Raw genomic sequence first — 22,577 nt, forward strand, 5'->3', positions numbered from 1 at the left:
TTCTAAGCCCTGTAGAACTTTGGACTCTTAAAACTATGTGCCTGTATAACTTTGTTAAAAATGGGCTATTTCATTTTTAAACAAAATCTGATACTTGACCAGCAAGAATATCATCTTAAGCGGTGTGTTTCAAAGTTTTTTTGGAAACCAATCCCTTTGAAAAAGAAGGGAAAGCTATAAATCCTCTCCTTTATAAACACACACTGGCACAGACGCTCAACATTTTTGCACAGGATGTCAGGCAGTTGGTAAATTCCTGAAGGCCAGGTTAACAAGTCTTAGGGTTACAGGTTCTGCTTTCCTGCAGAAGGACACAAAACCCTAGTTGAAAGACTAGTGAAAACACCGATACGACCGAATGAGGTCATGCCTGGTCTTAAGTGCTGGGTGACCAGCACCCGTTGTTTTCTTGACCGCAAGGTACATCTCATTTCTGTCAGCGAAGGTACTAACCATGTTTACTGGGCTTTGCTTCAGCCTTGAAACAGACTCTCTAAAACTCTGGAATGTGAATCCCCGTTGGGTTGACTCAGCTGTTTCCATTCAAGAACCGGACATGGCCTTACGCACTCTTCACCCCATGAGCAGAGAGTCCTTCACATCCCAAATCCCTCACGTGGGTGTATCTTCTAATAGGGGAATTACTCTAATGACTTCTTGTCAAAACTTTTATAATCAGAGTGGCCCATTTAAATACTCCAAAACACAAAATTCACTCTGCTTCCGACTGGCCTGTCCCCGCTGCTTATAAGCCTCACCATCAGCTCAACAGCCAGTCAGAAGACCTGTCTCGTCATTTAACAGGGATCTTAATGGCCCCACCAATTTGCTTAAAATTTTGGTGCCTTTTATTTATTTGTGAGCTGAGGGTAGCAATAACAACGTCAGCGGGCATTGTTACAAATGGACTGGGTAACTGTGGGAGGCGGAGTAACGGCTCCCACAGACGTCCGTGTGCTGATCCCTGGAAGCTGGGACTGCGTCACATTACCCAACAAAAGGAACTGCTACAGGCCGCAGACAGGGGGCTTGGACCGGAGGGTTATCCTGGGTAGCTAGATGGGCCCAACCTAACCGCATGAGTGCTTACAAGCAGAGAACTTTCTCCAGGTAGAAGAGAGATGGGGCAGAAGAGACAGTCAGAGAGCTGGAGCAGGACTCCATGGTCCTTGCTGATTCTGGGACCAGAAAGACGCCTCCCAGAGCCGGGTCCAAAGCTGACAGCCAGCAAGGAAACAGGGGCCTCAGCCCGACAACTACCAGCAACTACATTCGGTGGACCATCTACATGAACTTGAGAGCAGTTCTCCCCCAGATTCTCCAGTAAGGAACAGACGCCTTGTTTTCTGCCCAATGAGCCCTGAGTCAGACTTCTAACCTACAGAACTGTAAGATAATAAATGTGTGCTGGTTTAAGCCACTCAATTTGTGGCAATTTGTTACTGCAGCCGTAGGAAACTTCTACAGAGACACCTGCGAAAATACCGCGGTGTCCGTCGCTTTGCCGCACATTCCACAAGTCTGCTGACATCCTTAAATCAAAAAGCAGAGACAGCCAAACTCCATCCAACACAACAGATTACAGACTTGTTCTGATCGATCTGGGGAGATCTGGGGAAATTACAAATTACTCAGAATATCTACAAATTCTAGGCCTCAGGTAATTCACTGCCCTTTCCTTTAACTCATAAACCTTTCAATACCTGTCTGGCCCGATAAACTCTAAGTACCACGTAGGAGAATAAATGCTGGCTCGTGTGCACCAACCTGGCTCCCAAACTCTCCTACGTACCAACGGAAGCACCTCCCACGTCTGCCTCTCCTGCGCTGTGAACCCCCGGCTCTTCTCCAAGGAGACAGACACATCCCAGGTAAGCTATGTGAGTGTCTGCCACACTGTATGACAGTGTGACTTACTATCTGGGTACAGAGTATAAATTCTGTGGACCAGTGCCTGCATTTTGTTAGCCTTTGTATTCATTCCTCCCCCACCAATGCCTGGAAGAGCAGAGGTGCTCACTCAGTAGTTGGTGGAGGGGAAGAAAAGGCAAGAAGGAGAGAAAGAGAAAAGCCGACCTGCCTGGTGGTTGGGAGACACTGCAGTTTCCCAGGTGGCTCGGGGAGAGAAGGCCCCAGCACACCATGGTGCTGACGTCAGTTGCCCAGTGACACCTGCTGCTCACTCCGCGGGCCCAGCGCTGGCACCTCACCTGCGAGCAGACCGGCGCTTTGCCGATCCTGACCTCCCACCGCTGCCGCCTTCCCCCGCCTCCAGAGCAGTCACTTAGGAACTGAAATGTCCAGAGACTGTGCTTCACTAAAGGAAGGGTCACAGGAATCTACATATTAAAGAGACTGTCAAAGATAAATCAAGCACATTCAATAGTCTTATTTATTTACAAAAGATTAAAGGAACTGAAACTTGAATTTGATGTTCCCCAAAATGCTAAAATATCAAACACTGGCCAGTTAAAGATAGAAAATCTTAAATGAAGCTTAAATGAAGCTGCCTAACACACTTGAAGGATTATCTGTATATACAACAGATAGACAGAATTTTTAAAAACCCAGATTCATTCCATTCTCAATGAAGCATTTTTTTAAATCCTTGGCAACATAATATTTTACAACTTACAAAATTCCGTTACATTCATGATTTCATTTTATCCTCAAAACAATCTCTTGACCCAGGCAGAGTAGGCACTACCAACAATTAACTCCATTTTACAAATGAGGAAACTGAAGTTCAGCACAGTACTTGGACTTGACAAAAGCCTCACCAGGGCCAAGTTTCTAATCCAAGTTTCCTGTGCAAAAGAACCGGAGTAAGTTATCTTTAATATATTATTCATATTACATCCTGTCAACACCCAACACGGTTTTGATGTAGCCTGCAATAATAGACACGTATGTGATAAGATCTTTAAAGTGGAAAAGAAGGAAGAAAAAACCTTTTGGTAGGTGATGTGGGACAGGTTGGGGAGGGGGTTAACACCAAAGACTTAGATTTATAGTCTAAGAAAAATCTATCTCTGAACTTCCAGTTCCAGGCAAATAATGCTTAAACAAAATGATTCATAGACTTTCATAATTTAAAAAGAAGGGGACACACCATGAGTTCTTTGAGGCAGGGTGAATTCAGCTCCCTGCTCAGGCCCCCAGGGAAGAGCTGCTTCCCTCTCACCCTTTAGTAAGAACAAGAGGGACAACACGCAAATGTAGAACTCACACCCGGCCCTTGCCATCCCCTCCCCATCCCCAGGAGCTCTCCAGCTTGCAGAATAAGCATTAACTAGTTTTCAGTGAAAACATTAAGACAATCTAAGAAAACCTCGAAGAGAATCCATTTGAGTTTCTGAAGACTCCTCCCCTTAAATAAGATCCCTAACAAAAACAAACAAACAAACAAAAAATACATGGAGTACGCAACAAAGCATTTTTTAAAATTAATTAAAGACTGCAAATCAAAATAAAGACAAAAACCCGACTTAATGTGAAAATTGTAATTCGGTGGCATCACTACTTGACCAAACAGCTTTCATCTATTTTTAATCTCTGTAATCATCCAAAGAATAGCAGAGAAAACTGTGTATCCTCTCTACAGACATGTTGTTTTAAAAAAAAAAAACACCAAGCACATCAAATTCCCATCCTGCCAAACAGATAAACTGGAAGGGAGCTTTAATATTTTTAAGGATGAATTACTATATTCCTTAGAACTGGAGCTTCCTTGTAGGTCATTTAACATATGATGCAATTTTTTGCAAGTAATAATTTAAATTTATTTTATTTTTTTTCCCCCAGAGAAGGAAGGATTTACTACTTGCAGCAAGTAAGGAGGACACATGCTTTCCCAAAGCAGTGTCTCTGCAAGTCATAATTTTAAACTATGCTTTAAACTATTATACAAAGCCATGTACATCTACTCAAGGCACTTGCCAAATTCACTTATTTCAGATTCTCCAAGTTAAAATCTCTGATAGAGAGTGAGGCATACAAAAGCCCGCAGTTGGCTGATTTCATATGATACTCAAAAGATCAGCAAAATGCTCCTGACAAGAGCTCTGCACCCAACAACTTCATTAAGGAAAATATCAAACCAATTTGATAGGGTGCAGATGTTGCATGTAAAGTAATTATGAAGAATACAGAAGACAATATCAAAAAGCTGCCTAAGCTTCCATCCTAGACAGTGGTCCTTAACTCTGAGCAAAGTATACACACATGCAACTACACTTTTTGAAGAGAAAAAAAAGAAAAAGAACTTCCACTTTAGAATCGACATTTTCAAAGATCTCCATTATTTATACCACTGCCATAAGAGAACTTTACTCTGCTATATTTGGTTGAAAGAATTAAAGGTTTAGGGCTGACAAGTTTCTTTCCTAGTTTAAAACCCTCAAAGGTGAGAAAACTGAAGCCCAGTGGGTTTGCAAGAACAAAGTGCAACTTAATTCCAGAGCCAGAATTAGATCAAATAAATTTTAATCAAGTACTCTACACCATGCAACAAACACGAGGAAGTAATAGCGAATTTTAATCTAAAAACTCTCAGGAGAGTTGAAGAATTGCAGATTGTAAATCCCATGAAAGACCTGGATCCCTGGTAGAGAAAAGGACCCCTCATTTAGATACACTTCTTCCAGCTCTGGGAACAAACTGTGCCCACCTCTAGCAGGGCATCTACCACGCAGCACTAAAGCCAGCCACTCTGGCCTTGAAGACCCCAGTTTTCAGAGCGCAGGGCAAAAGGACTTCAGGGAAGGCTTCAGGGTGAAGGTGCCACATAAACTTAAACTGTAAGAATAAGTGAACGAAGCTGGAAGGACTGGAAGTGGGCGTGAGGGCAGAGAAGGCAGAGCGAAGGGCCTGCGTCCTAAGCGTGGACTTTATAGCAGCAACAGCTGCAGACATTACGACGTTTCCATCTGGTATTTTTGTTATTCATACCCAGTCTTGTCCACAAAGAACTTCAATCTGGGTACCAGAGCTACTTGTGCCTATAGCTCAGTTGTCTGTCTTGGACCAAAACATTCTTAAAAGGGAAAGACTGACTTTGTTAGACTTTGCATTCTCCGGGGAAAAGAGGCATCCCTGGACTATAACAGGGATGCGTTTTATGAGTTTGATGAAAGGATAAGTGAATAACTCCACTGTATTTAAACGGTTGTAGGCTACAGAGCCCACAGGGTAGCATCAGATTTTGCCATCAGGCTGAAATCCAAGTTTCCCCATCCTCAACCTCGTCCTGGCTATCCCTTCCGTAAACCTGACCTCTAACTGTAACAGCCTTGGCCTCATTCCGTGGGTGTGGATTCCCCTCCTTCAAACGCACTTTCCAGCCCGCCAAATTCTTGGGAAAGTTTCTTCCACTCTCCAGGCGCTGAGAGCTACAAAGTTAAATCTGGCTTTCCAGACTTTTTTTTCTTCCCAATCCTAACGGAAGAAATCAAGAAGCGCTGGGCAGAGGGGCCAGGCTCCCTCCAATCAGAGCCGGCTCCTGCCGGCCAAGCCTAGCGCCGGGAGCAGGAAACGCCACGGCCCGACCCTCGGTCCCCAGGCGCGGTGACAGCCCCGCGCTCCCCGGGGACCAGGCCGGGAGGAGGGGCAGGTTCCCGGGGAAGTGCAGCCTCTTCTGCTCATATGGCAAATAAAATAAATGAAAGAGCGGATCAGCGGTCCAACGCAGGCCAACTACGCCCCCACGCACAGCCCGCCACACCCCGACGGGCGCCAAGACCCGTACAAGGACGCCCCTCAGGACAAGGAACCCCCAACACACACACACAGACGGGGGGTGGAAATGTAGGGAGCCTACCTCCAGGACTGATCAGAGGCTGATCACACCCCGACAAGCCGCGGGGGGAGGGGACAGGGCAGAGCCCCCCAACTCTCAGGGTGGCCAGGGCACGGCGCTCCAAGCTGAGCCACGTTCGGTGACACACAAACTCTCAGTGAACCAGTCATGGGGGTGGGGGGCGAAAAGGAGCCCCCCACTTCCAGGGTGACCAAGATCCTTACGATCAGGGGTCCACGCAGTCACCCTCTATTAGACACAGCGAACAGTCACATCAAAGGGGAAAGACGGGGGAACAGAGAAGGTCTCCGGGATGTCCGGGATCCCCGCGTGCGAGGGCCCACGCAGAGCTACCTTTCGTAGCACACAGTGAACCAGCCACTCCACGGAGTGGGCGGGGACCGAGACAGTGCCCCCCACCCTCGGGGTGTCTAGGACCCCCGCGCGGGGATTCACGCGCGGATCCACGCAGAGGCGCAGCAGGCGCGCAGCCCCCTCAGTGCCACCCCGAGGCCGAGACAATGCCCGGGCGCCCGGGTGCGCGACGGCCCGGCCAGTACCCAGTCCGTGTCCCCTCGTCCCACTGGCGCTCAGGGCGGCGGCCGCCACCTCGGGCAGCGACCCCGCGGCACCCAGCTCGGACCTGCCACACCCGGCGGGGACCCCTGCCGGGCCCGGGACCACTGCCGCCTGGGACCCCCGTCAGGCCAGGGGACCTCCGCCCGGCCGGGATCCTCGCCCGGCTCCCGGATCCCTGCCCTCTCGGGGGCCCCGTCTGGCCCGGGACCCCTGCCGCCTGGATCCCGGCCCAGTCATGGGACCCCCGCCGGACTCAAGACCCCTGTCCGGCCCTGAACGTCGCCCGGCTCTGGGACCCTGCCGTCCCGAGGACCACAGCCTGGCCCGGGACCCCTGTCGCCTGGGACCCCATCCGACCCCGGGACCTCCGCCCGGCTGCGGGACCCTCACCCAGCCCCGGAACCTCTGTCTGCCGGGGGATCCCCTCCCGGCCCGGCCCCGCCGCTCGCCGCCTCACCTCAGGCCGCCGCCTCGGCAGCGATCGCTCCTTGCCGGAGACGCCTTGACCGAGCGAAGCGGAGCGGAGCAGCCGGCAGAGCCGCGGCCGCGGCAACAATGGAGCCCCGGGGCGGGGCCGCCTCAGAGCCGCCTCAGACCGTCTCCAGCTCAGGCTCGGGCTCGGGATCCGGCTCCGCGCGGAGCAGCGACCGGCGAGAGGCTGCGGCTGGGCTCCAACACCGCGCAGGCGCACTCACCCCGCCCGCGCCGTTCCGTCCCGCCCCCTGACCAATGGGGAGTGAGCTGCGCAGAGGGGGCGTGGCCTGAAGAAACAAAGGGAGGTGGGGCGGGGCCGCACAGGGGCGGGGCCGTGGGAGTCCCCACGGGGCCTGAGCGAAAGCGACGGGATCCACGGCCCAACCCGGTCCTACCCAGGAAGGCTACGAGTAACGTCCGGTTGGAATCCGCTCAACAAGCCGTGTTCATACCGCATCCAGAACTCAAGTTTCTCGGGTTGGCCTGCTTTACAGAAAGGGAAACTGAGACCCCAAGGGCGAGATCACCTGCTCCCCCCAAGTCACATAATACCATTCACTCGTTCATCTTTTATTCGTTCAACAAACATTTTCACAGCGGGTAAGATGTGCGGTCGGAGTGGAGTAGAGGCAACTTGGCCCTCCCCCAAGGAGCTCCATCAGGCAGGAGCAGAGATTTCTAGGGGCCACTTTAACCCATGATAAAGGAGCACGTGGCAGAGCTGTTTCCCTTTCCTGCTTAGGCTACGCTCTTCCCCACCTGAAATGCCCTACATGTATCCAAGTACCAGTCATCCATAAAACCTCTGTCATCACTGTCAGTGATCTTTCCACATCACGTGGTCCCGCATTCTGGGTTTTCCTTTACACCCCTAGAGACTCCTTCAGGTGTCCCCAGGATCCACCCCCTTATCTACCCAACCTTTCATTGCCAGAATGTCCATGGCTCGGACATGGACCCTCTTACTGGGAAATCTCACGTTCTCCCAGATTTTAAACCATCTACAGACCCTGGATACTGCCAGCTCTGTATCGCCAGCCCTGACCTCCCCTGGTTCCCCATCTGGACACCTAGGAAGCATCTCAAACTTCTCACCATCAAAAAAAAGTGCTTTAGTCAACGCCCCCCACCTGCTCCTCCACATTCTTCTTTCTCAGTAAATGGCTTCTCCACCCGCACAGTGGCTCACACTGAAACCTGAAATCATCCTGGAGTGCTTTCTTTTCCTCACCTCCTGAGGCCTTCCTTCCCGGCACTCCCACGCACTTGGGCCACCTCCGTTAGAACACCAGCTGGAGTTTTCCATCTCAGTGGTTCCCCACCACCTCCCAGCAAAGTGTGACCTTGCTAGGACAAGGCAGGGGTCTGAGTGACTCATTTCTACAGCAGCGCAGGGCCTGGCACCCTGAAGGCACTCAGGGAATGCTGGTAGAGGGGATGGATGCATGGATAAGGTCTTGACTGTGACTGGGGCAGACCCCATCCCCCTCTCCCTACACACACACACACACACACACACACACACACACACACACTGAAAGCCCAGCTTCCAATCTGATTTGCCAAATTCCTCCATGGATGTGAGAAGATTCTCTACGCCTTTCAGCCAGGCCCCCGTGTTTGGAGATGTACTCAGGAATCAGGAACACAGAGTCTCAGGTAGCGGGAGAAGATACTGCAAAGGACGGCGCTCCATCCTCAGACCTCTTCACTCATGCTGCCCTCTGCCCAACACACTTTTCTCCCTGGACCTAGCCAACTCCCACTGACCCTTCAAGTCTCACCCTCAATATCACTTTCCCCAGGAAGGCTTTGTAGCCACCACCACACCAAGCACAACCGTGGCAGACACACCCTAAGGTGACCCCCAGTGAGTCATGCCCTTGTACGATCTCCCCATCTTGAGTGCAGGCAGAACCGGTGACAGCTTCTGGCCAAAGTGGTATGGCTGAAGTGATGGGGTGTCACGTCCCTGGTCACATCCCATTACATAAGCATGCATCTTGGACTACGGAGAGAGGTTCTACTTACAGGCTTTGGAGAAGTCGCCTCCTGTGCTGTGAGGGCGCCTTCAGAGAAGCCCCCCTGCAGATGGTCTGTAGGACCTGATGACGGCCTCCAGGCAACAGTCAGCAAAAAGCTGGAACCCCAGTCAGGCAGGACCACAGAAATGAATTCTGGCATCCACTTGAAGGACTTGGTGGGGACCCTTCCTTAGCCAAGTCTCCAGGTGAGAACGCAGCCTGGCAGAAATGTTAGCTGGAGCCTGGTGAGCCCAGAGCAGAGGACCCGGAAACTGAGTTAAGAAATGTGTGTTATAAATGAGAAATGCTGGCAAGGGTGCGAAGAAAAAGGAACCCTCTTACACTGCTGATGGGAATGTAAATTGGTGCCACCACTATGAAGAACAGTATGGAGGTTTCTTAAAAAACTAAAAATAGAGTTACCCTGTGATCCAGCAATCCCACTCCTGGGCATGTATCCAGAGGAAACTCTAATTCGAAAAGATACCTGCATCCCAATGTTCATAGCAGCACTATTCACAATAGCCAAGACATGAAAGCAAACTAAATGTCCAAATGTCCATTGACAGATGAATGGATAAAGAAGTGGTGGTGTGTATATACGTGTATACATATACACACAATGGAATACTACTCAGCCATAAAAATGATTGAAATAATGCCATTTGCAGCAACATGGATGAACCTATGAACCTAGAGATTATCATATTAAGTGAAGTAAGTCAGACAGAGAAAGACAGATACCATATGATATCACTTACATATGGAATCTTTAAAAATGGCACAAATGTACTTACTTGTAAAACAGAAACAGATTCACAGACATAGAAAACAAATTTACAGTTACCAGGAGGGAAAGGGGAGGGGGAGGGATAAATTAGGAGTCTTGGATTTGCAAATACTAACTACTATATATAAAACAGAAAAACAACAAAGCCTTAGTGTTTAGCAAAGGGAACTATATTCAATATCTTGTAATAATCTATAATGATAAAGAATATATATGTACAGCTGAGTCACTTTGCTGTACACCAGAAAGTAACACAGCATTGTAAATCAACTGTACTTCAATTTTTAAAAAAAAGAAATAAAAGCATTTTAAAAAGATGTGTGTTACATTAAGCTGCTACGTTTGTGGTTATTTGTTATGAAACAATAAAAAATCAATAGTAGCTCCCCTTCCCAGTACATACATTCGTAACTCCGTGTACAGCTCTCTGGCATTCATCACAATTCTACTTATTTCTTTAAAATGGCCCTCTTACCACTGGCATGGAAGCCCCATGAGAACAGATGTCGAAAGTGTCTTTCTTACTGCTGTGCTTCAAATGCCAGCACAGTTCTGTTCTAGGGCAACTGGTCAAAGGTAGAGCAATCCATCAGCTAGTTGTCTGGCCCTACTGTCCTTCCCAGCCCCCTTTTCCTTGGCCATATTCCATTAGAGAGACTCAAACAGTGTACTTCCCAGCCTCCCTTATAGCCCAGGGTAGCCATGTGTTAATTGTCTCAGCCAGTGAGACGCAGTTGAAGGTGGTGGAAAGATACCCAGCCATGGTATCCTGGAGCCAGTGTGCACCAGACCACAAGAGCCAACTGCTCACAGTACAGGAATTCTGCAAGTCATTTGTTAAACACAGTCATTACTTAGAAAGTAAGTAAATGTACAATTAAAAGTCATATTAAAAACAAAGATAGTAAATACTCAAAATTCATTTCTTCCTAATTACTTTACTACAGTTTACAATTATCTAAGCTATCAAGGATTTTAATCTATCATAACTATATGATAGAAATTAATATAATGGTGTTCTATGGGCATCTCTTCCCATATCTGCAGCCAGAAACATCACATTGGTAGCTTAAAATCAGATGTGGTAGGAGAATTTATACCATAGAAATTGGTAATTGCTACAAATCAGGACTTCCTTCCTTCCTCCCATCCCCTAGAATGCCCGTAATTGAAGACTTACCAGCACATCACTGGTTTCTAGGGAAGATTGTTGTCTCTGGGAAAAGCAATAAATACAGCTTATACTGCTTCTTCCCAGCAGTTCAAGGGACTGTGACCTTGAACATACATGTGATATCTGGAGCTGCATCAGCAATCTTACAATCAGAGCGATTCTGACTCTTCTACCCCCGAGCCACTGAACCAAGAGCAGGAATCATCTACCCTCAGATGTTTACGAGGTAGGAAAAACAAATCCCTTCCTGATGTATGCCACTGTTAGTCAATTTTTCTGTTACTTACAGAATTCCTAGCTGTACCATGTAGACATTCAGCAAATGTTTGTTGAATTACTAAACTCAGCCTGACTCTCCCTCCTCATCAGTGGTCACCCTGCTTGGGCTTACATCCACTGACAAGAAACTCATCACCCATTGAACAAGTAGATTTCTCTGATTAGTAGAAAGTTTTTCCCTACATGAAACTGAAATTTTGGGACCTCTTGGAAACTCAGAAAATAAGCCCAATTTCTCTTTGCCACCACAGCCCTTCTGATGTAAAGAGAGTGTTCATTTGATGGGGGGAAGGTCAGGGCTCTTTGATCCAAGCGTTGGACCACCACACTTTGTGGGCACACCTGACTTAGTTTGATACTCTGAAGGGCTACGTGGCGGGGTTAGTGCCCGGAGACCTCTTCCAGATTCTTCCAGTGACAAGCCTCTTGAGGAATAAAATTAATTGCAAGCTATTTATATCCCAAGGTAAGCTATATTTCCATGACACCTGTGACGCAGTCTTCCTAGACTCTGGGGCCCAGAGGGAACAACGAGCACCTACGGCACCTGGGCACCTGTGGAAATCTGGGCCCGGTTTAGGATGTGACGCAAGCTCACTGAAAGCCCACAGGGCTGCTGCACTAGTCATGTATTGCTGCTTAACAAATCACCTCCGAATCCAGCAGCTTAAAACAACTTGCCCTGGTGATCTCACAGTTTCAGTAGGCCAGCAACCTAGCAAGGCTCGACTAGATGCCCCCAGCTCGAAGTCTCTCACAAGTTTGCAGCCAGACTGTTGGCTGGGGCCATAGTCTGATGTGATGGCTCATGTCACTCATATGTCTTCTCAAAGGTCACAGTTCCTCCCGGCTGTTGGCCTCCCTCAGTCCCCTACTATGTGGACCCTACACAGGGCCCCTCACAACAGGGCAGCTGACTTTCTTGGGTCAGGGATCACTGGGGGTCACCTCAAAGACTGCCTACCAAATTGCTGAAAACCCATGATTAAAAAAAAAAGCAGACGCTGTGGGCTGCTGAGCACAGGACGGACTGGAGGGCGCGATGGAGCATCGAAGCATTAGAACGGAGAGATGTTCAGGGTGTCGGCGGCAGGAGGCGCCGTTAGGAGGCGGGGCTTCCTCCGTGGACCTATCAGAAACGATGTGCCGCGGAGGCATCTTCATGGACCTGGGGATTTGGCCCAGAGGACAGGAAGCCTCTATTATTCATGAAACGCGGTTCAGCATAGCTGGCAGCCTCTGGCGGTCACCAGGGAGGCCTGTATCTCCTTTCTCACTTAATTTGGCAGAAGCGTTCTGGCGCTGAAGGATGCGCCCTCTCCCGGGAACCGTGCCGGATCCGGGATCGTGCGGCGCAGGTGGGTCACTCATCCGACACCAGGGAGGCTTCCACTCTGGAAGGTAGGGGTGGCCAGAGGGAGACAACGGGCCATGGGAGCTAGCTTCTGGAACGATCCAGCTTTCACCTAGGTGATGGGCAGCCTCCCCTCCGGAGGGGCAGAGTGGGAACTATGTAGAGCAATGGCAAGGAGTGGCGGTGTCGTGGGGAGGGGCCTAGAAAGGAGCAGAAGGAAATTTGGGGTGACTGCCTAGGAGGAGGGAGGGTTGGGGGCAGCGTGGGCAGGAGGGCCAGCTGGGGCTGTGGGCCCCCCGGGAGCCCACCCTCCACTTGGGGAAAACTGTGAACAGCAGGGCATGCTCAGTGCCCTCGGCGCAGGCGGACTGCCCGGGGAGCCTCGTGAACCAAGGGTGACCGGAAGTGACCTCCGGCCTGGGACATCGTCTTCCCCAAGCAGGACACAGCTGGCCACCGCCACCTCTGGATGGTGAGGCAGGGGAGCCGCTGGCCTGGTGTGAGGGTGACCCAGGTGCCAAGCTCTGCTCTCGCAGGCTGGCTAGGTCCGGCACCCGCGAGCCGATGCCCGGTCTCCATATCCAGGGGGTGGGCTTGAAATCGTAGGTCTGACACGCCAGCTGGGCCGTCCTGGGCAAGGTCCTCCGCCTCCTTCTGTGCCTCAGTTTCCTCATCTGTGAAGTGGGGATTACAGAAGGTTCTGCCTCAAGGGATTATCATGTGGCTCCCCCGTGCTCCGAACAGGAGGGAGCACTCACCCGAGGGAGTGCTGATAGACAATGCTACACCGTTCTCTTCTCTGCCTCCGGGAGCTGTGCTGGGGCCGGGCCTGGAGGCCCTTCTGCTGCTTTTCCCGGGAGGGCGGGCTCGCAGGCAGGCTCCTTCCTTGTTGTGCTGGCTGGTAAGGGGCTGCCACTTCTTACTGCGAGGGACCCTGGTTCTTGGTGTGGGTGGGGTAGGAGGTGAAGATTTTTCTGACCTAAAACACACTAAGCAATGTTTCCCAACTTTGTTTCAGAAGCTCTGCATTTGGGTTTTGGGGTCTGGTGCATGAGGAAACTGATACAGTGCCTGGTTCCTCATCCACCTCCCACTGGCTCAGAACCAAGAGCAAGGGAGAGTGGGCTTAAGGACAGCCCCAAACTGTCCACAGAGCCACTCCCATGTCCCTCTGGCTTGTGGCTGGGTCTCCAGCTCCCTCCCTCCTACTCCCTCGGCCACCCCTCCCCGCCTTCCATTCTCAGAATGTTTTCTGATCTGGATAATTTCATGCCCGTATTTGCTGAGATGGAGAGATGCAGAGAATGCTTCAGGGGTGAAACCAGGACTTCTGGTGGGCTGCCCCTGAGGACGGAGGGAAATGTGGTTTCTGACTTGCATAACTGGGTAGACAGTTGTGCTGTTTACTAAGATGGAGCAGATTGTGTACATGTGAACAGGCCTTGAGGGGAAAATCCCAAAGCTCATGATTAATGTCATTGGAATCAGATTAGAGGCTGCTATAGACTGAGTTACTGTGTCTCCCCCAAGTTCATATGTTGAAGCCCTAATCCCCAGTGTGATGGATGGGGGAGGGGGGATTTGGGAGTTGATTAGGTCTTGAGGGTGGAGCCCTCACAATGGGATTCATGCCCTTGTAAGAGGATGAACTAGGTGAGAAGACAAATGACTTTTCTCTGCCCTGTGAGGACACAGCTGACACATCTCTAGGCTAGGAAGCAGCTCTCGCCAGAACCCAGTCATGCCAGCACCTTGATCTTGAACTTCTGACTCCGGAACTAAGAGAAATCAGTGCTTGTTACTCAGGCCCCCAGTCTGTGGTATTTTGTTACAGCAGCCCTAGGGGATGAAGATAGACTATGAAGCATTTCATCCCAGGATGAGCAGACCTGCTGGGCCCTCCCATGAGGGAGCCCTGACCTCTTTCTCTTCCCTCCCTCAGCCTCTGCTCCGGCCGTAACCAGCCACCCACGTTTCCAGACCCTGGAGATTGGTGTATTAGACCGTTTTATCCCTTGTCTTCTGAATGGACTGCTGTCTCTGAGACAGATACTGCTCCTCACCTGCTTCACTGTATGTGGGTGTTAGGGGATGAGCGACTAGGGAGAGCGGGAGTCCAACTAAAGTTACTGAATGTTTTCTATTAGAAACAAAACAAAACTCCAGCTCAGCGTGTCTGCTCCTGCTGTTCCCTCAGCCTGGAACACCCTTCCCTTCATTGGCCTCCGGGAGGGAATAAATACTTAGTCATCTATCAAGACTTGGTTTGGCCAGCACCTTCTCAGAAAGCCTCCCTTGACCTCCTCTGGGGCCTCTTCCTGGGGCCTCTGCAAAGGTCTTGTCATTGTCTTTTCACTAGTTGGGCCTCCCCAACCTGCCTGAGGGCAGACATCAGCTCTTACACATCCCTCTCCCATCAGCAGGTGCGGGAGGAAGCAGACATCCACATCCTTAGTGGCCACCTCTGAGACGGCTGGCCTAGGGCGTCCCCGATGCCAACATGGGAACCCACCCCGAATGGCCTGCCCCTGTCCCGTGGAGACTTACAAAGTGACCACTTTCAGCAAACGCCCCCCACCCCCAGCACTTTCGACAGAAGGGGCCCCGCAGCTAGAAATGACACGCGTTTATCAGAAGTGGCTTTTCACTTTCACAAGTTATAATACATCATCCTTTATTTTTCCAGGCCCCCTTGGGGTCCGACATGATGTTCACTAATGAGAGAAGGGGGCTTTCCAGTGACGGGCTCAGACTGCACAATGGAAGGAGGGACGCTGGGTGCCGAGAACTCCCTCCGTGGCCAAGCCAGGCTGGTGAGAAGCCAGGTGCGCAGCGGGACTTGGAGGTTTGGGGGCCAAAAGAAAGCTGAGTGATGTTGATGCATGGATGGAAACAGTCAGGACACAGGGAAAGATGCAGCTTCACAAAGACGGGGAGACAGACTCTGGGGACACTACTGTCATGTTTCACAGGCCTCTCAGCGCACTTTACAAACATCCTGGGTCAGGCACCGCACACAAACCCACACCTAGTTACAAACAGGATACCTTCCCGCTGGGGACCCACTGACCCTCTGCTGCAGATGCTCTGCTGACTTCGCAGATTTAGGCAACATCTCCCATCCCTGTCTCCCCAAGTGTCTGGGTGTCAGTCTCAGGACCAGGCATGAGCCTCACTCCCTGGGAGTGTCTGTGTTCCAGGCGGAGCTGGGATTCCAGGCCAGGTCGCAAAGGGGTCCCACCAAACCACGTCAGGGGCAGGCTGGGAACGTGGAAATCCTTTATTCTGGGGCTTTGGCCATCAGGGGAGGAAGTTTTCTCTCCCAGACTTGGAGAACAACAGGAAAACACTGGTGGCTGTACTTACAAACAGCATTAGGTGGGCAGGTGGGGTGGGGGCTGCCTGCTTTTCAAGGTACCTGTGTGACAGGGCAAAAAGCAAAAAGGCAAAAAGAAAACAGACAAGGAGTCCTATGTATCAGGAACACACCAAAAACTGAAACCACACAGATCCGAACGGTGGAGAATAAGGCTGGAGGCGCTCCCCACTTAGCGGGACCATAAAATTAAACTCTTTATATATGCCGTCTTTATGTTTAAGTAGGCTATACTTTTTAATAAAATAAAAACTTCTGTTACTTTAAAGATATCATTTAGGCATCTAAGGGATGATTTGGAAGGACAACGCAGTGCACGGAGGGCCCTGGCAGGAGGTGCCCCCTTAAATTGAAGTTCTCCCTAAACTCGTCACAAAGGCGGCAAAAATCCAGTCCTCACGCTTCCCGCAGCCCTGGGTGCCCGCAGCGCTCCCCCTGTCCCGGGGCAGTGTGCCAGGCCCTGCCTCCCCAGGACCCCGGGAGCTGTGCGCCCACCGACCCATGACCTGTCATTGACAGGCCTCCTCAAATCTCAAGTCCTGTCACCTCTGTGCCCCGAGGGCCTAGCGAGGGTGGGGGAGGCCAGGAAGGTGGGCTGCGGTTGTCTAAACGTTCCATCTCCGGGGACAGCTACTCCGCAGCATCTCCTGGATGGCAAGCAACAGCGCGGAAGGAGCAGTGCAAAGCCGGGTGCCTGGGCAGCAGCGCGGCGGCCAGAAACGGGGCTGTACCTGCCGTGGGTGGGGCCTCCGCCCGCCCCGCCCCCAGCCCGGCCCCGCCCAGGCGCCGCCCGCCCGCCCCTCCTGCGAACACAGAGAAGCCAGAGCCGGTGCGGTAGGAGGGGTGCGGTGGTTCCCGCAGGCGTGCCGTGGTCAGGCGCCGCGGCAGCGTCAAAACAGCAGGGCTTTCTTCTTGAGGTCGTTCCTCTTCCAGAGGGCCAGGCGGTCAAACTCCTCCACGCTCATCCCAAACACTTCCTGGAACTCCTCCGGCGACAAGTGTCTCTTCAAGGAATAAAGAGAACCCAGAGGAGAGCAGTCAGCCACCAGAGGCAGGCTCTGCGGCGAGGACGGGGTGACCCCCAGCGCACGCGGGTCCCTCTGGCCCCCCACATTCCCGCGGGGTCCCCATCATTCCACTTTGCAGCTGTCAGAACCAAACCCAGGGGGAAACGATTCCGTTAGGGACCCACAGTGAGCAGCTGCAGAGCTGGGGCCAGAGCCCTGACTCCTGACACGTACAAACGCACCTCGCATTGCAGACCGAGTCCGTGAGCGCCCAGGACGAGGACCTCCACCGCCTGGGAAGCGCTAGGGTTTCAGTGCACACGTGGTGTCATTACAGTTTCATTTAATTTTCCCCGCTACCGCCTCAGAGCAAGAAGTGGATGGTTTATTATGCCCCCATTTCACGGATGAGGTATGGAAGATGAGCAAAGGAGCCAGACAGGCCTAGGCCTGCGTTCACACCCTCCCACTTCCCCAGCCTCTGCTGTGTGACCCTGAGCGAGTTTTTGGTCTCTCTGAGCCCCAGTCCTGGGGGCACAAGGGAAAGGCTGAACAGCATGATGTCAAGGGCACCTATGCCAGAGCCTCTGGGATGCTGCGCGAGCCAGCTGGCCTCTGGGAGCCTCAGTCTGCTCACCTGTGAATGGGGTCATCCTGGCACCCCCTGGAGTTGTGGGGTGAAGGGGTCAGTGCAGGTCAGCCCTGGGGGCTGGCAGGACCAGGGTATGTTGGGCACACTTACTGTGATCTGAGTCAGAGCAAGCTCGACACGGCCTCCCCTGACAACCACCGGGATTCTAGCCACCTTCCTGACCGTGCCAGCTCCCTTCACATCTGTCTTCCCCGGCAGGCACTGAGGGGCTCCTCCTCGTCCTTCAAGCCCTGGCACAGGGGGCCGCCACAGCCCTCCTAGGAGGCGCCCCTGGGGAGTGAGGCTGTGCTCTTGCTGCTCGCCTCCTGCCAGGGAGGGCCGAGGGGAAGATGGAAAGGAGGTTGGGGCGGTCTGCAGCAAGAGGGGTCAGGCTCTGGCCCCAAAGGACCTGGTTCAAGTTCCCCTTCTGCCTCCTTTTGAGACGTGTGGCTTCTGCGCAGCAGATGGAAACCAGTCTGGCTGTTCCCCCATCAGCTGACCAGAATTAGCACGTGACCCAGCTCACCCCTGGGTCGACCCAAAGGAATCAAAGCCCAGAACTCAAAAAGGCACCTGCACACCCACATTCACAGCCACATTGTCCACAATGGCCAAAAGTGGAAACAACCCCACTGTCCACCGAAGGACGAATGGATACAGAAAATGAGATGGGTCGGTCCTCTAGAACCTAGTTCTTTCTGTAAAAGGCAGTGAAGCTGTGACATGCGTGACAACACTGGTGAGACCTGGAAACACCAGCTATAGAAAGAAGCCAGACACAAAGGCCACCTGCTCTGTGATTCCATGTACAGCAAACGTCCAGCACGGGCGGGTCCACAGGGACCAAAGAGCCTTGTCGCTGCCAGGGCTACTAATGGGTGTGGGGCTTCCTTCTGGGGTGGTACAAATGTTCTGGAATTAGAGGCAGTACGGGTTGTATGACATGGAGAATGGGTTAAATGCCACTCAATTGTATACTTTAAAGTGATTAAAATTGTGAATTATATAGTGGAAAAAATGCCTCAATTCTTGTTCCCCAAAGGGTGGTTTCCTTGAATTGAAAGCGAAACCACTCATTCTAAAGGTTATTGGGATGATCAAGAGAGAAATGTGCAAAGACATCTGGGAAACTTTGAAAAGCAAAAACATCAATCATTTTTGTTTTTCACGAAAATCACCAAATCTGTGTGCCATGCTGTGCGTTGTGGGGCCCAGCTGCCAGGTTGGTATGGGGGAGGTAACACAAGAGACCCTTTTTTGCTAAGTTACAAAAGTCCCTCCTAATTGAATCTGGGCCTGGAGTCCTCAGAGCGCACACAAACACACACACACACAGACACACACAGATGTAGATACACACACATACATACACACGTACAGACATACACAGCCACACAGGCATACATAAACATACAAAGACACACACTCATACACACACCCAGACACACAGACACACAGACTCTGCCTCCCCACGTGCCTGCCACCGCGGGGGGGCATGGTGGGGCACAAGTGACCCCAGAGGCTGGAGCTGGCTTTCTGAGCCCAGACCCTTCCCTGGCCCCTGGTTCCCGAAGGCCCCCCAGGAGGCAGGCGGCCTTGTCCCAGGTAGCTGCCCAGGCCGGAAGGGGCTGAGCTCCCTCCAGAGCTGGCAGGAAGGAAGCCTGGGGCACGGCGACTTGGCGGAGGAAAGTTCCGGGGCGGCCTCGCTCCTGGGGTACACTGGTCTCCCAAGGAGCGCCCGTGGGAGGAGTCCACTTTGGCAGCGTGGCAGGGGTCCCACATGGGGGTGTGCCTAAATGTCACCCTTTAGGGCACTGTCATGCAAAGACCTCAGGCCCAGGAGCTGGACACACAGGGATCCGGTCCTGGTTCAAGCCCGTCCAGCTGTGCTGACTGACACAGCTTCAGCTGTGACGTCTGCAAAATGGGAATAGTCCCATCCGTGCCGTCGCCCATTCTGCCTGGAATGCCAGCCCCTCCTCGTCCGCCCGGGTTGCTCCCACACTCCTGACACCTGGGCTTCGCCCTCACTTCCTCCAGGAGGCCTCTCCTGACTGCCTGTTACCCCGGGCTCCCAGAGCCCTCAGGGCTCCTGTCTGTGGTGTGATACTCACACCGCAGCCAGTCTCAAGCTTCCAACTTGACACCTCCGAATGCCGAGCTGGAGAGAGACGCTCAGCGGCGGCAGGTAACCAGATGCTTCTCCCACACAGATGTAAGAGACGCAGGTAACCTCGAGAGCCCAGACGGTACTGAACTGCAGCACTGGGAGTGGGGAGAGTTGGGTTTTATTACCTTTGCTTTAAATCTAATTTATATAATCACAAGTATTTGTTTTTCAGAAATGGCTAGGTTCAACAACCAGTGTGCAAACTTCCTGAAAACTGAACCACAGGAGTAGCCCCAGGAGCTGCTGGACTCTGCACTAGGTGAGCCCTACTACATAACAGGCGCCCCACGGCAGGGGTGGGCGGGTGCCCAGGACCCCGTGGGGAGCGGGGGAGGGGCTGCCTCTGCCCTGCCCTCTCCTCCTTCACGTGTGCGACGCCGGGTGCTGGGATGCAGACATAAACCAGACTAGACTGCTCCCACCCCACAGAGACCTCACACATGATGGGCGGGTGGGTCAGAAGGCAATTAAGTTCATTTGTGGGTCTCGGAACCTGGAAGCCTTGATGCTTCGCAAAGCCTTAATGATGTTTCTCCCAGTATCTTAACAGCCATAGAGTAGTTTCTAAGAGAGATGATCTAACTTACCCTTGTAACCCGCCTCCACTGGCAAGGGTTCCCTGAAGACAGGACTCAGTAACCACTAACCTCCGCTGGCAGCGAGAGCTCAGCAGAGGAACGTTGGCTGGGAACCAGCCAGCACTGGGCCAGGTGCGCAGATGCGCTCACACCTGGGCGGGAAGAGAGTGTGTGCGAGGCAGTGGTGCTCAGAGGATGCAGATGGCTGCAGACGGGGCTGTGACATCCCCTGTGTCACACAGCCCAAAAGCGGCATATTCGAACCTGGTTAGGAGTCCAGGGCTCTTCCTGAGAAGCTGCCGCCTGCAGGTCCTCAAGATGACTGGGCATTCAGACAGGCAGGGCCACAGAGCTGGGGTCCCCCCTTCCCTTGGCAGAAGGGCCCACCGAGGCCTGTCCACACCAAGGCTGGGCCATCCATGCTGTCCATTTGTGGTCGTGGACCCTCAGACACATAGACGAAGTGATCCATCTTGGAAACATGCACACTCCTACACACTTGGTGTTGAGGATCAGGGCCCTGTGGATGCCCTAAGAACTACTTAGGGACCCCAGTTCGGAATCTGATGCCCACAGTTCTCCAGCACTGATGGAGGACCACAGGCCAGGCTACAGCCAGAGACTCTAGGACATTTGCTACCATCTTCACCTGCCCTGAGATTCTCTTGCTCATCTTACAGCTTCAGGAAACCCAGGCTCAGAGAAGTCACGTGTCTCACCTGAGGGCATGCAGCCATGGGGTGGGTGCTCTGGGACTGGCCTGGCTTACTTCCCCTGCAGGGCGCTCCCAGCACCCACCTCCCTGCACCTCACCAAGCTCAGATGCTCTGTTGCAGCCCGCCAGCTGCTGCCTGGCCCCCGGTGGGCTCCGGCTTCAGACCCACTCAGCCTGTGACTCTGGGCCAGCGAGGGGCTGCGCTTCTTCTGAGGACTGGGTCCCACGGTGCATTCCTGACCCATGACACAGCAGGCGGAGGCCCTGTCTGCAGAGGTGAGTCCTGCTGAGCTGGGTCTAAGCTCTGGAGTGCCCGCCCACTTCACAGGAGCGACATCATCACCATAGTGGCATTGTCATCACGACAATGGCTGCTGCCATCTGTGAAGCGCCTTCTGTGCCTGGCGAGAGCCAGAGCTCTCTATCACGGGACAGAGCTCTGAGAGGTGGAGTGACAGGGCTGCCAAGTGTCCTGGAGGCCCCCTGTCACTTGCCCACCTCTGCCACCTCTGCCTTGCTCCGTGATGGGCATCTAAAGGTTCTGGAACATGCCAGACTCTTTTCTTTTCTCTTTCCCCCAGCTTCACACAGCAGCTCCTCCTCATTCTCCAGGTCGTCTCAAATGTCCCCTCCTCCAGGGTGTTCTCCTGGATTGCACTAGCCAATCAGGCCCCAGGCCATGCCCTGTTCCTCATTACTGAGTCCTGATCTCTTCTGGCTCTCAGCTCATGAGGGCAGGACAGCAGGATGGGCCTATCTCTCACCCTCTTCCAGGGACAATGTGAGCTGTTTGCATCCCTGGATCTAAGTCCCAGCTCTCACCTTCCCTGCCACACTTCCTCCCAGCTGCCTACTCCTTCCACGTTGGCCGACTCCACTGGCCTGCCCTACTCTCCGCTGTGGCCCCCTCCTCCCTCCCCCCCGAAATCCCTGCCTGCCACTTGGCCTTTGAGGACTGCTCCTTTTCGGTGCTGGGTCTCACCTCAGAGGCCCTAAAGTCCTGGGTGCGGGGGCAGATCCAGCTCTCAGACACACCCACCCATCCATCACCATCAGTCTACCAGGTTCTCATCAGACCGGTTGGATGAGTCTAAACAAAGGAGAGCGTCTTTAACTGCCTTGGTTTCCAGGCACATTCCTACAACCTGGGCTTTTTCTGCTTGAGCAAACTCAGGTGTGCACTTAGCCTCAGGGTCTGGCGGAGGCGGGCTCCAGAAACTGCAGCTCCACTGCCCGTTAGCCCTGCCTCTGCCGAGCAGTCAGAGAGGACCTTGGGCCACTCCCCTGGACGTGGCCCCCAGGCCTCGGGCCGACAGACACCCCTTGTCCACCTGTTCACCCGTCAGCCTTTGCTCTCTGGTCGTGTCAGCATGGCCAGGTCTTGGAGCCCAGCTGTTGGGCTAAACACTAGGCCAGGGGTTGCTGTGAAGGTAGATGTGGTCACCCCTACAGGCAGCTTGACTTGACGTGAAGTTTACCCTCTGCAGTGAGGTGGGCCTCACCCACTCCAGGAGCAAACACTGAGGCTTCCCGGGGAAGGAGAATTTCTGCCTCCAAGCGTCAACTCCTGCCGAGCTTTCAGCCTGCCCTGCAGATTTCATGCTTGCTAGCCCCATGATTATGGCAGCC

General features: G+C 52.7%; 2 protein-coding genes across 24 annotated transcripts in view; both read right to left on the reverse strand.

Moving 5' to 3' along the window:
• Window positions 1-7,062, reverse strand: part of AFAP1 (actin filament associated protein 1) — a 135,466-nt gene extending 128,404 nt beyond the window's left edge. Inside the window, exon 1 of one of the 3 annotated variants that reach the window (XM_074350853.1) lies at window positions 6,834-7,062. The gene's annotated coding sequence lies outside the window, so the exon portion shown is untranslated. The remainder of the gene's footprint in view (window positions 1-6,833) is intronic. The other 2 variants (XM_074350862.1, XM_074350869.1) reach the window with 2 other exon arrangements.
• Window positions 7,063-15,112: 8,050 nt separating this feature from the next.
• The window catches only part of ABLIM2 (actin binding LIM protein family member 2), a 139,614-nt gene continuing 132,149 nt past the window's right edge, over window positions 15,113-22,577 (reverse strand). For 19 of the 21 annotated variants that reach the window (XM_074350936.1, XM_074351016.1, XM_074351013.1 and 16 more), the window contains one exon: window positions 15,113-16,851. In XM_074350936.1, coding sequence (XP_074207037.1) covers window positions 16,738-16,851 — 114 coding nt within the window. In that variant the 3' untranslated portion in view covers window positions 15,113-16,737. The remainder of the gene's footprint in view (window positions 16,852-22,577) is intronic. The other 2 variants (XR_012501667.1, XR_012501665.1) reach the window with 1 other exon arrangement.

Source organism: Camelus bactrianus, chromosome 2 (genome assembly GCF_048773025.1).
Source record: "Camelus bactrianus isolate YW-2024 breed Bactrian camel chromosome 2, ASM4877302v1, whole genome shotgun sequence".
Lineage (NCBI taxonomy): Eukaryota > Metazoa > Chordata > Mammalia > Artiodactyla > Camelidae > Camelus > Camelus bactrianus.